Consider the following 12,599-nt stretch of genomic DNA (forward strand, 5'->3'; position numbering starts at 1 on the left):
GAGCGGCGGGAAGGAGCGCCGCAGGGCGAGGGTCTGGCAGACGTGAGCAGCGCCGGCGACGTGGGCTCCACGGTGCCAACTCCCACGGCCGCGGCCGGCAGGCGCTGCGAGGGCTGGGCCAGAACCCCTTTTCTAGGTGCATCACAAGAGCTTTGCCCTCTGAAACTGTGACCTCATGTGTGTAACATTACAACGCAATTCACATAGACCTTTTGTTTAATAAATAGAGCCCGTGGCGTGGGTTTTACATCACACGTGCAGACAGGAGCCCTGCCGGGCCCACAGGACAGGACGCATGCGCCCGCAGGGGGCTGGGGAGCAGGCACCAGGCGGGAGGCCACCCGAGGAACTAAAAGCAGAGGAGGGCGGGAGACGGTGGGGCCACGCAGCCACCGCCCGTTCCTTCACCTTCAGGCTGCAGAACCGGCGGGAGCCGGTCCCTTCAGAGGAGCTGGAGGCAGGTTCCCGATCAGAGCGACGCAGACGCTCTCCCGTCGTCACCGATCGGCCAGGGGGCGAAGGGCGTTCGTGCAGAGATGTCAGACACCCACCGAGACACAGACAGCACAGAGGGAGCCACACAGTGTTGTTTCTTCAGCGATCAGACACGCCGGCTTAGTCCAGAAACTTCCTGTTGGCATTTGCACCAAACAAGGCTCCGCGCACTTCCGGCATCATCTGCGAAGAAGCAACGCCGTTAATACACACGCGCAGTGGCCTGGAAAATCTGGGAAGGTCGGCACGTTGAGAAAAGCTTTATTGAATTTACGGGGGAGACGCAGGTTAATAGCTTCGTACAGGCTCTGGGGACACAGTCCTGCGCAGTGTCACCCGTGTGCTGTAGCGTGTGCTCAGGGCCCTGCGTCACGCCTCCCGTCTCCATTTGTGAACCACATGTTGTCACCACAGATGGCAGCTCACGACCCCCGATGGCTGGGAAGGGGCCACAGAGCCAAGGGCATCGGTTTGTCCTTGCTTGTCACAAATCTGGAGTTAAGACTAACTGCTGAAAGGGGACAAGGAAAAACCACACTAAAACCTGAAAGGCGTTGCTGTCTGAGGCTCCTGTGACGGGCAGACGCGCCCCCAACAGCGTGTGCTCTCTTCCCCACCTGGGCCGCCTATGGTCGCCCCACGGACGGCGCGGAAAGCGGGTGCACCCTGGGCAAGGGGCTCCTCGGAGCTGAACCGCTCACTTTGCTTAATGTAAACATCCATTTGCAGCAAGCGGCTGCTCTGCTGGGCCCCAACGCAGCACTCGACGCTGACACGCACCCGACTGCCCCCGCCGGGAGACACCCGGCGCTTCGAACTCCTTCCTTCTGTTCCCAGAATGTCCCCGTGTGCAAACGTGGGCACCGGAAGAGCCGGCAGCCCCACGGTGGCCCCTGGCGCAGTGTCCCCTCCGGTCCCCATCGTTCTTGCTGGACAAAGCTCGGCCAGCGCCCCCACGTGCAGCCAGTGTGCACCCCGGAATCCTGAAGAACCACCTTGGTGCTGGCCCCTGACGCTCCCTCCTCTGAATCAGGCGCCCCCAACGCCCGCCCGCCCGCAGCGCCTGCCTGAGCACCTCCTCCTAGTCCCCACCCCCTTGCACAGAACCGGTCTGGTGCCAGAAATGCGGGGCACTGCTGCCAGCAGATATGTAATCCCACGCCTTCTAAGAAAAAGTCAGAAAGTGGATGGAGAGGGACAGAGCCAAGCGCCAGGCCCCCGCCCTCCCAAGCCCCTGCTCACCTGCTGAGCGATGAGGTCCAGGCGGCTCTCCAGGGTGTTGGAGACCTTTATCTTGCGGTCCCCGTTGTAGATCTCGACTCCGCCAGCGCTGCAGAGAGCAGAGAAAACACCTGTGTGCACAGGTTTGCGGAAGACAGACACGCAGGCACAATTACGCGACCCCTGTCCTGCGGAGGAGAGCTTTGGAGTGTGGGGTGTTGCGTCACCCCACGGGGCCAGTGAACAAAAGCAGCAGCTTGAAATAAAGCCGCCAGCCCCTCAGGCTTGAAGGGACGAGCCAGCGGAGACTGCCGCTCACCAGGGACCGCCCCACGCTGAGCCTGCTGGCCGCAGCCGGCCTCGAAGTTAAACCTCTCCTGACCTACAGCATCAGAAGGCGGACCATTCCGTCCTAGTCTGCAAACGAACACGTAGGAGTGTCCTCCTCAGAGCGTTTCTTCAAGGCCCAATCGTGCTGACGACCAGGGTACTGACGCGGCCACGTCACGCGCCTCACACGGGGCGCCATCGCGGGAAGCCCTGCCGCAGCCACCCCCCACTTCCGCCGCCGCTCCCCCTTTCCCAGCCCTCGGCAGGCGCAGGGGTGAGTCCTGTCGCACGGAGCCTCAGGGAACAGACTCTGCTGCTGCGCGAGGCCGCGGCGTTACCAAGTAGCTCCCGAAACCAGCGAGCTGTGGGGCAGCGGCTGGGAGAGGCCTCGCCGGGTCTCTCTGGGAGGCGTTCATGGACCGTGACCCTAACATTTTCAAACTCCCTCCCCGCCCCGCCCGGCCCCCTTTGCCACGGTCTGAGCGGAGCTCTGCGTCGCGGCCGGGCAGTGAGGGAGGCGTGCCCACGGGGCGCCCCGCATCCTCACCGCATCACAGAGAAGACAGGTCTAAAGAAAGTTAACAAAGTGACGTTACTGAGTGAAATAGTGACAGTTAAACTCCCACTTGAAACTTGTGCTGGGACAAGCCCGCAGGCCTCGTCTGGAGCTCTCAACGCTCTGAACACACTGAACAGTTCGATTCAGGCGACACAGAAGCCTGCCCGCCCCTGGTTACGGGGCAGCACACGCCGAAGGGGCCTGCACGTCCCCTTTGTCCCTCAGAGCGGGGCGGGGGGTTGTGTCCCTGCTGCTCAGGGACACTCTGTGACGTGCGTGTTGGCAATGCTGGCGCTCAGAACACCGGGCCCCAGCAGTTTTGGGGGTGTGGCCTTGCCTGCAGCCCCCCGCCCCCACCAGAGCCCCACTCGGTGCCCCGCACCCTCCCTGCCCCGCGGCCACCGCACGGACGGGTCGGGGGGTGGGGGGGCAAGACGGTGGTCCCCGAGCCCACACCGGACCGGAGGGGCCGCAGACATCACCGCATCTAAGCTCCCAGAGCCCCGCGAGGCGCACGTCATCACCGGGCGGACAGGAGGTCAAGGCTCTGTGAGGTCACACACTGGGCCGAGGACACCTCATGGGCAGGTGGCAGAGTCAAACCACAGCTGACGGCGACGCGCAAGCCCATCCCCCACACTAACCCTCCTCCTGGTGGGTGGAGCCTGCAGTCGCCCTGGTCCTGCCCCTCTAGGACACAGAAAGCACACGTGTGCACCCCGCTTCACAGACGGGGTTAACCCCAGTCCCGGCCGTGCAGCCCTGCGTCGCGGGGGCGGAGGAGGGGGTCCTTCGCCCCTCAGGCAGCGCAAGGGCCGTGGCGTCCGCTGGGCTGTGTCCCAGGACCCTCACCATCAGCCACTTGGGGCTGCGTCCCGTTTCCGGGGGCCCCGTGGCAGGAGAGGCCACCCTGCTCGGCACAGGCAGGATCTGGACCCGGCTTGGTGTCCTGGTGCTGACCCAAGGCTGCTGCTCCGCAAGAGGAGCCCCGGGGCCCAGCAGGGACCAGAGCCACCCAGCCCGGCGGCAGAGGCGCCCGGGAGAACAGCCCCCCGCCCACCCAGGGGGCGGCCAGGCCCGCGGGGGACGCAGGTGTGAGAACGGGAAGGCCCTTACGTCTCCTCGGGCAGGTAGGCCTCCTGGTCAATCTGGACGTCGGCATCCTTCTTGGTGGCGATTTTGTACATGGGGATGGCTTTCTGCACAGCGGCCTGGAAACACAGGAGACAACAGGTCTCAGCAGAAACCGTGGCGTGGGCGTGAGGAAACTCCACACACTGTACAACAGCCTGGACTCCAGGTAAGAGACGACTCGCCAGCGGAGTGTGAAATGGTGCAGCCGCTGCCGAGAATAGGGCGGCAACTCCGCAGACCACCGGACAGAGCGCCTGCGCGGCGCAGCCACTCGACACTGGGCCCATCGAGCCGAGGAAAAGCAGAGACCCCGCCAGGCGCTGGCACCCCCCGCGGCCGAACGGCAGGGGCAGCCCCGGCGTCCGCTGACCGGCGACTTGTCACACGAGCAAGGCGGCGCCCGGTGCCACCCAGGAGAGGCCGGCGGGCAGCGTGGAGCCTGCACAGCGCGGGCGCCCAGCAACCCGGTTCGCCTACCTCCCAGATGAGGCCGCCCGTGCAGGCCGAGGCGGGGCACAGCGGGGCCACCTGGCCCACACCTGTCCTCCCAGGAGGCAGGAACCCGGGCAGATCACAGCAGGGGTGGGAAGGGACAGAGCGGCAGGCACGTGCTCGTTCACGAGACCCGCGACGGCTGAGGGTTCAGCACCCCCCGCCCCGCGCATGCTGCGCGGAGGAGCCCGGAAGAGCCCCGACGGCACAAACCTCGGCGAGGGCGGGCGCCCTGGGGCCACGGGCTTCCCGCCTCAGAGCCCCCTCCTCCTGCCACAACCCGGGGTGCCCAGCACGGCAAGCAGCTCGCACTGCAGACCAGGGCGCCTTCTCTCTTGGGATGGGCGCGCGGGAGCCCCGGGACCGTGGCTGTGAGCGGGCGCCACTGGCCAGCCGGCTCTGGTGCCCAGCACCCTCCTGGGGGCAGGGGTTAGGCTGGAGCCTCGCCGGCCCAGCACAGGGCGCTGCCCCGTCGCTGTTCCGCGGATCAGGGTCTCGCTGGGGCCCCAGGAGGGGAGGCGGGTTCGCACTCGCAAGGCAGCCTGGCGAGGTCACAGGCGAGTCGCCACGACCTGCTAAGACCCCTCTCACCCCCGCAGTCGAGCGCCACGTGCGTTCCTTCCCTACAGGAAAGGACTTCTTTCTCCGGGCCCCTCACCTTGACCAGAGGGAAGTCCTGCTTCCGGCAGCGAACAATCATCCGGGGCTCCAGTAACTGGTACATCCCCTGCGACACAGGCAGACGCGGTTAGTGGGGGACACGCTGCAAAATGAAGCAACAGCGAAACAGACGCTTTGACGACGCCCCCCCCCCCCCCCCCGGTTCTGAAAAAGTATCTCCTCATAAATTTCCCCAAGACAGTGTGTAACATGAGGACGTGAAAACACAGTCTCGATGTCACAAAGCAGGAACACGCACCCGAGGCTCCGGCGGCAGAAGCCGAATCCCCGTGGGAGTCGTGCCTCACCCCGGGCGGGTCGAGGACAGACACTACCGTTGATGAGCCAGGCAGCAAGCGGTTAAAATGTAGAGCCTTTAGCCTGAACCCCAACATTCAAAGCAAGTAATATTTTCGTGGTGAAATCAAGTTAGGGAAATGAATTCAGCTGTAAACGTGAAAGCTGAAGGTTGCGAGCAAAGCTCCAAGTTGTAAGAAATCAGTGAGACGCTACAGAAAGGCGGCAAACAGAGCCTGGTCCAGCCACACGGATGGCGCTGCCTCCTCGCGCAGCACACGGTTCTCGTTGGACGAGGAGGAGAGCAAAGGGAGGGAGCTGAGATGAGGAAAGAGGAGCGCAGGACCTGGCCTCTAATACAGCCTGTCAATTTTTTTTTAAGATTTTATTTATTTTCAGAGAGGGGGGAAGGGAAAAGGAGAAAGAGGCGGTGAGAACCACCGGGATGCACTGTGTGCAAGAGAAACATCCATCGGCTGCCTTCTGTGCCCCCTGCTGGGGGCCTGGCCCGCAACCCAAGTCTGTGCTCCGACGGGGAATCAAACCTGCAACCTTTCGGTTCACAGGCCGGCGCTCAGTCTACTGAGCCACACCCACCAGGGTGAGTCTGTCAATTTTTTAAGCACTGTGGCTATAAACTGGAGTAGGCCTGGCCTACACAGATACCTGGAGAACCAGTCCGTCCAGCAGCACCTGATACCTGGTCGTATCTTTCACCACCTTGCTGAGTCTCTGTTTTGCTTCATTGAGTAGGTCCTACAATGAGCAGAAAAGAAGAAAGTTATCTATTCACCTGGGCAGTCAGCGTGAAACGCATCCTGAGCCTGGCACCAGCTCATGCCCTGCTTCACAGCGCACACGGGTGCCAGGAGGCGGGCAGCACCGCGTGGCTCCCCGGAGGCCAGCCAGGCCAGCCAGCCCAGACCTTCTGTCAGCGCAGGACGCACGCAACTGGCCGCTGCAGAGGGCGTTGTAGGACAGATTCAAAGAGCAAGCTGTTAGGACAGCTATACAAGATGATTCTGTTTTTTGGAAAGATTTTATTCACTTAGTTTTAGAGACAGCAGAAGGGAGAAAGGGGGAGACACATCACCGTGCGAGAGAAACGTCAGTTGGTCGCCTCTCACACGTGTCCCCACCAGGGACTGACCCTGCCCGGACCGGGGCTGAACCGGGGCCACCCCGCCCACTCCGCCACACCGGTCAGGGCTCAGGCTTCCACTTTTACACGGAAGCACCACTCTCCTAGGCAGCCAGGCCTGACATTTAGTATTTGGCATTCACCTCGGAAGAGGGGGGGTTCCGTCAGCAGTCACCCTCTGGACCGTCCTCCTGTGAAATGTGTCAACAGTGACACCGTGCCAGACTCACCTAGTGAGAGCTGTATCTTACCATGTTTGTTTCTTTAATCATCTAAGATAATAGTATGTTTTCCATTTATTTAAGTTTCATAGCTTTTCTCATATAGGTCTCATTCACTTACATTTATTCCCAAGAATTAAAAATAATTTTCGTAGCTATTATAAAGAGATCCATCTTTTATTTTACTTGCTAAGTGGCTATTGTTGGCATACAGGAAAACTTAATTTCTCTACGTTCTCTTTGTAGCTGGTCACCTTCTGAACTAAATACTAGTTCTTCGTGTTTTTTGGATGTTGTGTGTTCTGTGTAGATGTTCTGATCTGCAAAAATGGCCATTCTTTCTCCCTTTCCACTGTTCACGTAACTCTCATTTTCCCACTGGGAAAGGAAACGAGGCCCCGGCAGTAGCTGTGGGAACAGCGGGCTCGCCGCAGGCCGCCCTGCTGGCTCCGGAACGCGATTCTGCGCCTCTGGGCCCTCTCGGGGAGGCGCCGGCTCCGCAGGTCCCCGCCCTTCCTAGGACGACAGCGCTTCCCAAACAGTTTCCTTGCGTCTAACCTGTGCTTTGGTTTGCTGACCTAAAGTTCTCGCTCTAAAAATCACTCAACTCTTTAATAACCTAACGTTAACTAGTAAATGCTCTGTAATAGGCAAATAAAGATTTTATAATTTTATAACCAATAGGGGCTAATTACTCACTGTAATAAGGTCATCTCTTGCTCTGAGGACTTTGAGTCTTGCTTGATTCATCAAATTGGACATCTGACTGCAAAGGATGTGAAAAAATAGTATTGGTGCAACATAAAAAACAAAAACTGTAGAGAAAGAAATATACAGCTTCTTCCGTATGTGCCTGCCCCAAAGAGAACGCCACTGAAACATATACAGGTATTTCTACCAAATTATTCTCAAAGATGATGAAATATTAATTAAATGCTTACCAAGCAGCGAGCAATTACATATCAATTATTTCAGTTTGAGCGTCCCACAGTCCTCTGGGGCTCCCACGTTCACACGTGAGGAAGGCAAGCTGAGCGACAGCCCAGGTCAGGTAAGCGGCCCGCGGCCCACGCCAGACGCGCCCCGCGGCCCCTCCGACTCGGGGCAGCCCCCCTAGTGTAACACCGGGACCCGGGCCCTCTTACATTTTCTTCTGCTGCTCTATCTGCTTCTCCTTCTTCTCGTAGTACTCCATGATCTTCAGTCTCTGGGTTTGCACAAGACGACCTTTCTCAATGTTGAACTCTTCTTCTGCCTGCCAGGGAATCCATTCATTCATGACACCAGATTTTGACAGCTTTATTTTAAGCAGTTGGTGACGAGAAGTACTTGCTTATAATCATCTTTTTCCGGATTAAAAACAGGAAATTTATGGTGACTCATCCTCAAGGCAAACCTAATTTACTCAAAGGGGGAGACCAGTGATTCCCATAATAAATGCCGAACCAGAAGACTGAAAACTTGCTCAAGGATCATGGTACCCAGAAACAAAGTTTCAGAAGATATAATCAGGCACAGTATTTTGTATATAAACTATTATGCACTCTAAATGCAATCCATTTGCTCGCTAGGGAGCTAATGAAAACAACACAGAGTTTGCGGTTTAGAGGACCTGGGTTACTGCCTCAAGAACAACGGGATACCCTGTGTGTGAGTAACCTGCCGCTGGAGATCGCCCCACGATTCCTAAACCCGGGCCGTCGCCTCTGTCACGGCCGGAGCTTTCCTGTCTACCTTACGTACTTCCGAGGTACGGATGTATTTTTTTTGCAACAAGCACCAATGGACAAAAAAAGCAAAATAGCAACAGAAAAATACTACACCTTCCTTAACCACTATCACAATTAGTCCCAGATGCTAAATATCCGAATGCTGGATTCCGTGAGAAAAATCAGTTCATTACATATTTTTTAATTAAAAAAATGTTTCACTGTTTGTGTGTGGAAAATCTGAGATTTACAGAAAAGTTGCAAAACTATTAGACTGCACCTTCAGCCAGTTTGCCCATTTGTAAACATCTTATATACAATTAGTCAAAACCAAGAAATACCGGCCCATGACAATGAACCAAACTGCAGACAACATTCAGTTTCCCTTTGCTGCTACCGCAAGCCCTTGCGCCCCCGGACACCGCCCAGGGTGCCGCCCCTACGCGGTGCGGCTCCTCAGACACCATCTGATCTGCGACTGTTTCCTTCCGGTTTTCAGGGCCTCGGCAGTTTGGAAGGTGCTGACACACACGGCACATCCCTACCGTGGGTTTGTCTCGTTTTTCAAATTTAACTGGGCTGGTGTTACAGTCGGGGCGCGGGGGACACGGCGCCGGTGAAGCGCCGCCCCCTGCGGCCGCACCGGGGGCACCCCGAGCCCTTACCCACAGCGCCCGGCGGGCCGCCGCCCTTCCTCTTCCTCCAGGGTGGTCACCGAGCTTCACCGAGGGGCCGCCCGCCGTGTCGCGTGCGCTTCCCCTCTAAGGACAGTGCCTCTCCCCCCCGCCCTTCCTCTGCCGTTTTGTGGGGTGAAGGTGCAGGGCGCTGACCGGCCATCAAGGTGCATGGAAGGAAAACTGCTTTTCACAGCGAAGCCTGACATCCTCAGTAACCCTATGCAATGCGCTGTCAAACCTCTTTACTAATTACTGTTTAGCAAAGCAAAACAATACACAACTTAGTAACTTCTTAAACCTCAAAAAATGGAATCTTACTTTTGCATCTATTTCTTCTGCTTTCTCATTGGCTTCTTGTTCAATAAAAGCCATCATGTGCTTAATCTAGAAGGAAAAAGAAAATACTATTTTACTTCTCAATATAAAAAGAGAAGAAACGTCCTTCCCGACGACGACTCACTGACCAGTGTGGCAGGCTCTGCGTAGGGGGAAACCGGACAGGCTCTGCGCCCGGGTCACGCAGTGTCTGGAACGCGCTCCCGCGCGCGGGACAGGTGCCGAGGTCCGGGGCCCAGGCGAACAGGCCGCCCCTCCTCCCAGGAACCGAGGTCCACGCCACCCCGCTCCAGCCGGCGCCTCTGCCCCCGCCCCCACCGCTGCCGCTGCCCGACTGGGTCCCAGAGCTGCTGCGTCCACCCGCTCAGCTTTCCCACCGCCGCTCGCCATACTCCCACTCGGCTCCGCCCTTCTAACCCACGGCAGTTGCGTGTGTGGAACCACAACAGTCTCCTCGGTCTGAAATCTTGGCCTTACCCTCCTTGATCTTCTACCATCTTTCTCTTTTTTTTTTAAAGATTTCATTCATTTTTAGAGAGAGGGAAAAGAAAGGATAAAGAGAGGAAGAAAAACATCGATGTGAGAGAGAAACATCCCGTGCTTGCCTCTTGCATGTGCCCTCACCTGGATACCAAACCTGCATCCCAGCCCTGCGCCCCGACTGGGAATTGAACCGGTGACCTTCCGCTTTGCGGGAAGACGACCAACCCCGAGCCACACTGGCCAGGGCTAGAGTCTGTTTTAAAAGTAACACAACGCTTACAAAGCCTCAAGGCTCGACCTACTTGGGGCACCTCATCGAGAGCTCCATGTACAGGAGGCCCTGTGACCTCGCAGAAAGGCCGCCCCTGCACCTGTGTGCGGCCCCCTGAGAATGGCAGCTCCGCGAGTCCAGTTGGAAGCCGCAGAGAACTCGGCCTGGGACTTTACAAGTAGTCTAACTGCGTACAGTAATCAAGTCGGGTGTTTATAAACACTACAATGGCGCTAATTTTAACCCAGGTCACAAAAGCCTGTTTACACCCAACCCCTTAAGGACATTTAACTCCACCCCAAGGCAGAAACATCTGACCTTCAAAAAATACTTTCCTTTTTCCAGCTACCCTGGTAATTTGATTCTTTGGAGTCAGACTGCTTTGAAAATCTGACACAGTAAATGACAAAGCAAATGCATGTAAGTATTTTATACAAGGGGAAAGCAGTCGGGGAATCTAGGATAGACTAAGCACAACGATGTGCTTAGCGCTTGGCCTATTCATGGCTGAAAACACAGGGACCAAAACCCCCCGGTGTCCGAAGCTGCCGTGTAGTGTGCAGGGCACTGCAGACGTCTTCGTCCTTTCCATTTTACAGAAGGAGAACGTGGTTTTGCCCTCGAGTCCAAGGAAACACACTGCTTTACCTTTATGTTCCCTGGGGAAGCCTTCGTCTTCAGAATGCAGAGCAAGAGGAGAAGATGAAGGCGCAAGAGGAGAAAGAGAACCAGTTCTAGCGGCGGAAGGACCGCAGTGCCTGGAGGGCACTGTCCTTGTCCACTTACCGAGTTTCTCCTGCAGTAAAAATCAAAGCAGCAGCGATAAATGTTCAAAAAGTCCCCCAGTCAGCCCTGGCCCGGTAGCTCAGCTGGTTAGAGCAGCGCCCCGATAGTCAAGAGTGCAGGTTTGATCGCAGGTGAGGGCACATACAAGAATCAACCCACGAGCGAATGCATAAATGAGCGGAAAAACAAATTGATGTTTCTCTCTCTCTCCCTAAAGTCATAAATAAAAACTTGGAAATATAGAAATTAAAAAAGCCCACTGTTCTGTAAGAACATTGAAAGATTTCTTGAAATTCTCCCTAGATGCCATTTGTCACCCTTTTTTACTTTGTGATTGGCACAAGAACCCCTGAAATGAAGAAACGCTCCATTCTTCTTGGTGCCTGTTAGGTTAAGACTAAAATGCAAAAGTATTTTCAAGGAAATGGAAACATCCGAAGAAAAAACCCTCCATTGCTCATCAAAGAACATCCGTAAGCCAGCGAGTGAGCTTTAGTCACAGGATTTTCCTGCTCCCTTAAAAGGGAGGCTTAGTTCTCTAAATTAGGCGGAGATTAAATTGCAGCGTTAATAAGCTCCCTCGTCTATCAAACCTATTGGCAACATGGCCCCTAAACCAAGGACCCTAGTTTCAGAACGTCTGTTGGCTGGACAGGTTCTGCCAAGAGGCTTTCGCAGTTTAACATTCCTACTGCCTACAGACTTGAAGGCGCGGCTCATTAAAAGAAAAAAAAGAAAAAAAAAAAAGAAAGAAAACCGAGGATACCCAGGACTGATTATTCGCCTGCAAAACTGCTGCGCGTTCACAACCTTCGTAACAATCCTCCCCATAAACCTTGGCTCATTTCGTGCCGAGCACCGCCGGGCGCCGGGGCGCACGCAGGGGAGGCGAGCTCCGCGCTGCACAGACAGGAACGCACAACCTCGCGGGACCGAGCCCTCCAAGGGGAAGGCGACAGTCGTGCAAGTGGGCGACCTCAGGACGGCGCCCGCGGGAGCGGCTCTCCGCCCTCAGCACCCTCGGGCTTAAAACCTCGGCCTCGCACTCCGCCTGCCTCTCGGCCCGGGTCTGGCAGGCTCTGCGCCATCGCGCACAGCAAGAACCCGGGAAGCGGGGGCCGAAGGGCCGGGCGGCCATCTAGGCGGCGCGCGAGACTGGGCACCAGTCACGGGGGTTGGCATGACTCCCTCCCGCAGACAAGCCACCAAGTCGCGGGTCCTAGGGGCCAGGGTGCCTCCTGGGCACCCGGGCTGCGCGAGGCCGCGCCCGCCCGCCTGGCTCCGGCCCGGCCCCGCTGGGCATCGCCGGGCCCAAACGCAGCCCCCCACCTGCTTCTGCACGTCGGCATCGCTGAGGGCCATGGCGACAGTGAGGCTGAGCCGGTGCGCGACGAGCTCGAGTTTACGCCTGAAGAACACGACGGAGGGACAAGAATAAGGAAAGCGAGCGCAGATTCCGCTTTCCTTTGCTTTATAATCCCAGCTTCCGGTTCCTGCCACGTGACCGCGCGGCTCTGGCACGTGAGCCTTCTCAGCCAATGGGAAGAGAGCAGGCTCCGGAGGACCCGGCCCCCGCCGGTGCTAAGCGCCTGCGTAAAAGCCCCTGCGGTAGCCCCGTCACTTCGCTTGCAGGTGATTTGTCCGCGCTGTTTTCGTCAACAGCCTCCTTCCCGGGGAAAGAGGGAAGGTCAGCAGTTCTGGTGTCTGCAGTTAGTGGAGCTTGCGTGAATGTCTCGTCTGAAGTTTAACTATTTCATTTAGACAAGTCCAGAGTTTAGTGTTTTACT

The 12,599-nt window shown here is 57.2% G+C and overlaps 1 protein-coding gene across 1 annotated transcript; it reads right to left on the reverse strand.

Annotated features, from left to right (window-relative positions):
- Positions 1 to 181: 181 nt before the first annotated feature.
- Positions 182 to 12,320, reverse strand: ATP6V1E1 (ATPase H+ transporting V1 subunit E1). Its single transcript, XM_054586584.1, has 9 exons — positions 12,142 to 12,320; positions 9,255 to 9,320; positions 7,696 to 7,805; positions 7,250 to 7,316; positions 5,855 to 5,944; positions 4,890 to 4,958; positions 3,722 to 3,816; positions 1,738 to 1,825; positions 182 to 678 (listed from the first exon to the last, which is right to left on the reverse strand). The coding sequence occupies exons 1-9, from the start codon at positions 12,172 to 12,174 to the stop codon at positions 616 to 618; spliced, it is 681 nt and encodes a 226-aa protein (XP_054442559.1). The 5' UTR covers positions 12,175 to 12,320; the 3' UTR covers positions 182 to 615.
- Positions 12,321 to 12,599: the final 279 nt, after the last annotated feature.

Source organism: Pteronotus mesoamericanus, unplaced genomic scaffold (assembly GCF_021234165.1).
Source record: "Pteronotus mesoamericanus isolate MK-2021 breed Mesoamerican mustached bat unplaced genomic scaffold, CSHL_Meso_final contig_94, whole genome shotgun sequence".
NCBI classification, from domain to species: domain Eukaryota; kingdom Metazoa; phylum Chordata; class Mammalia; order Chiroptera; family Mormoopidae; genus Pteronotus; species Pteronotus mesoamericanus.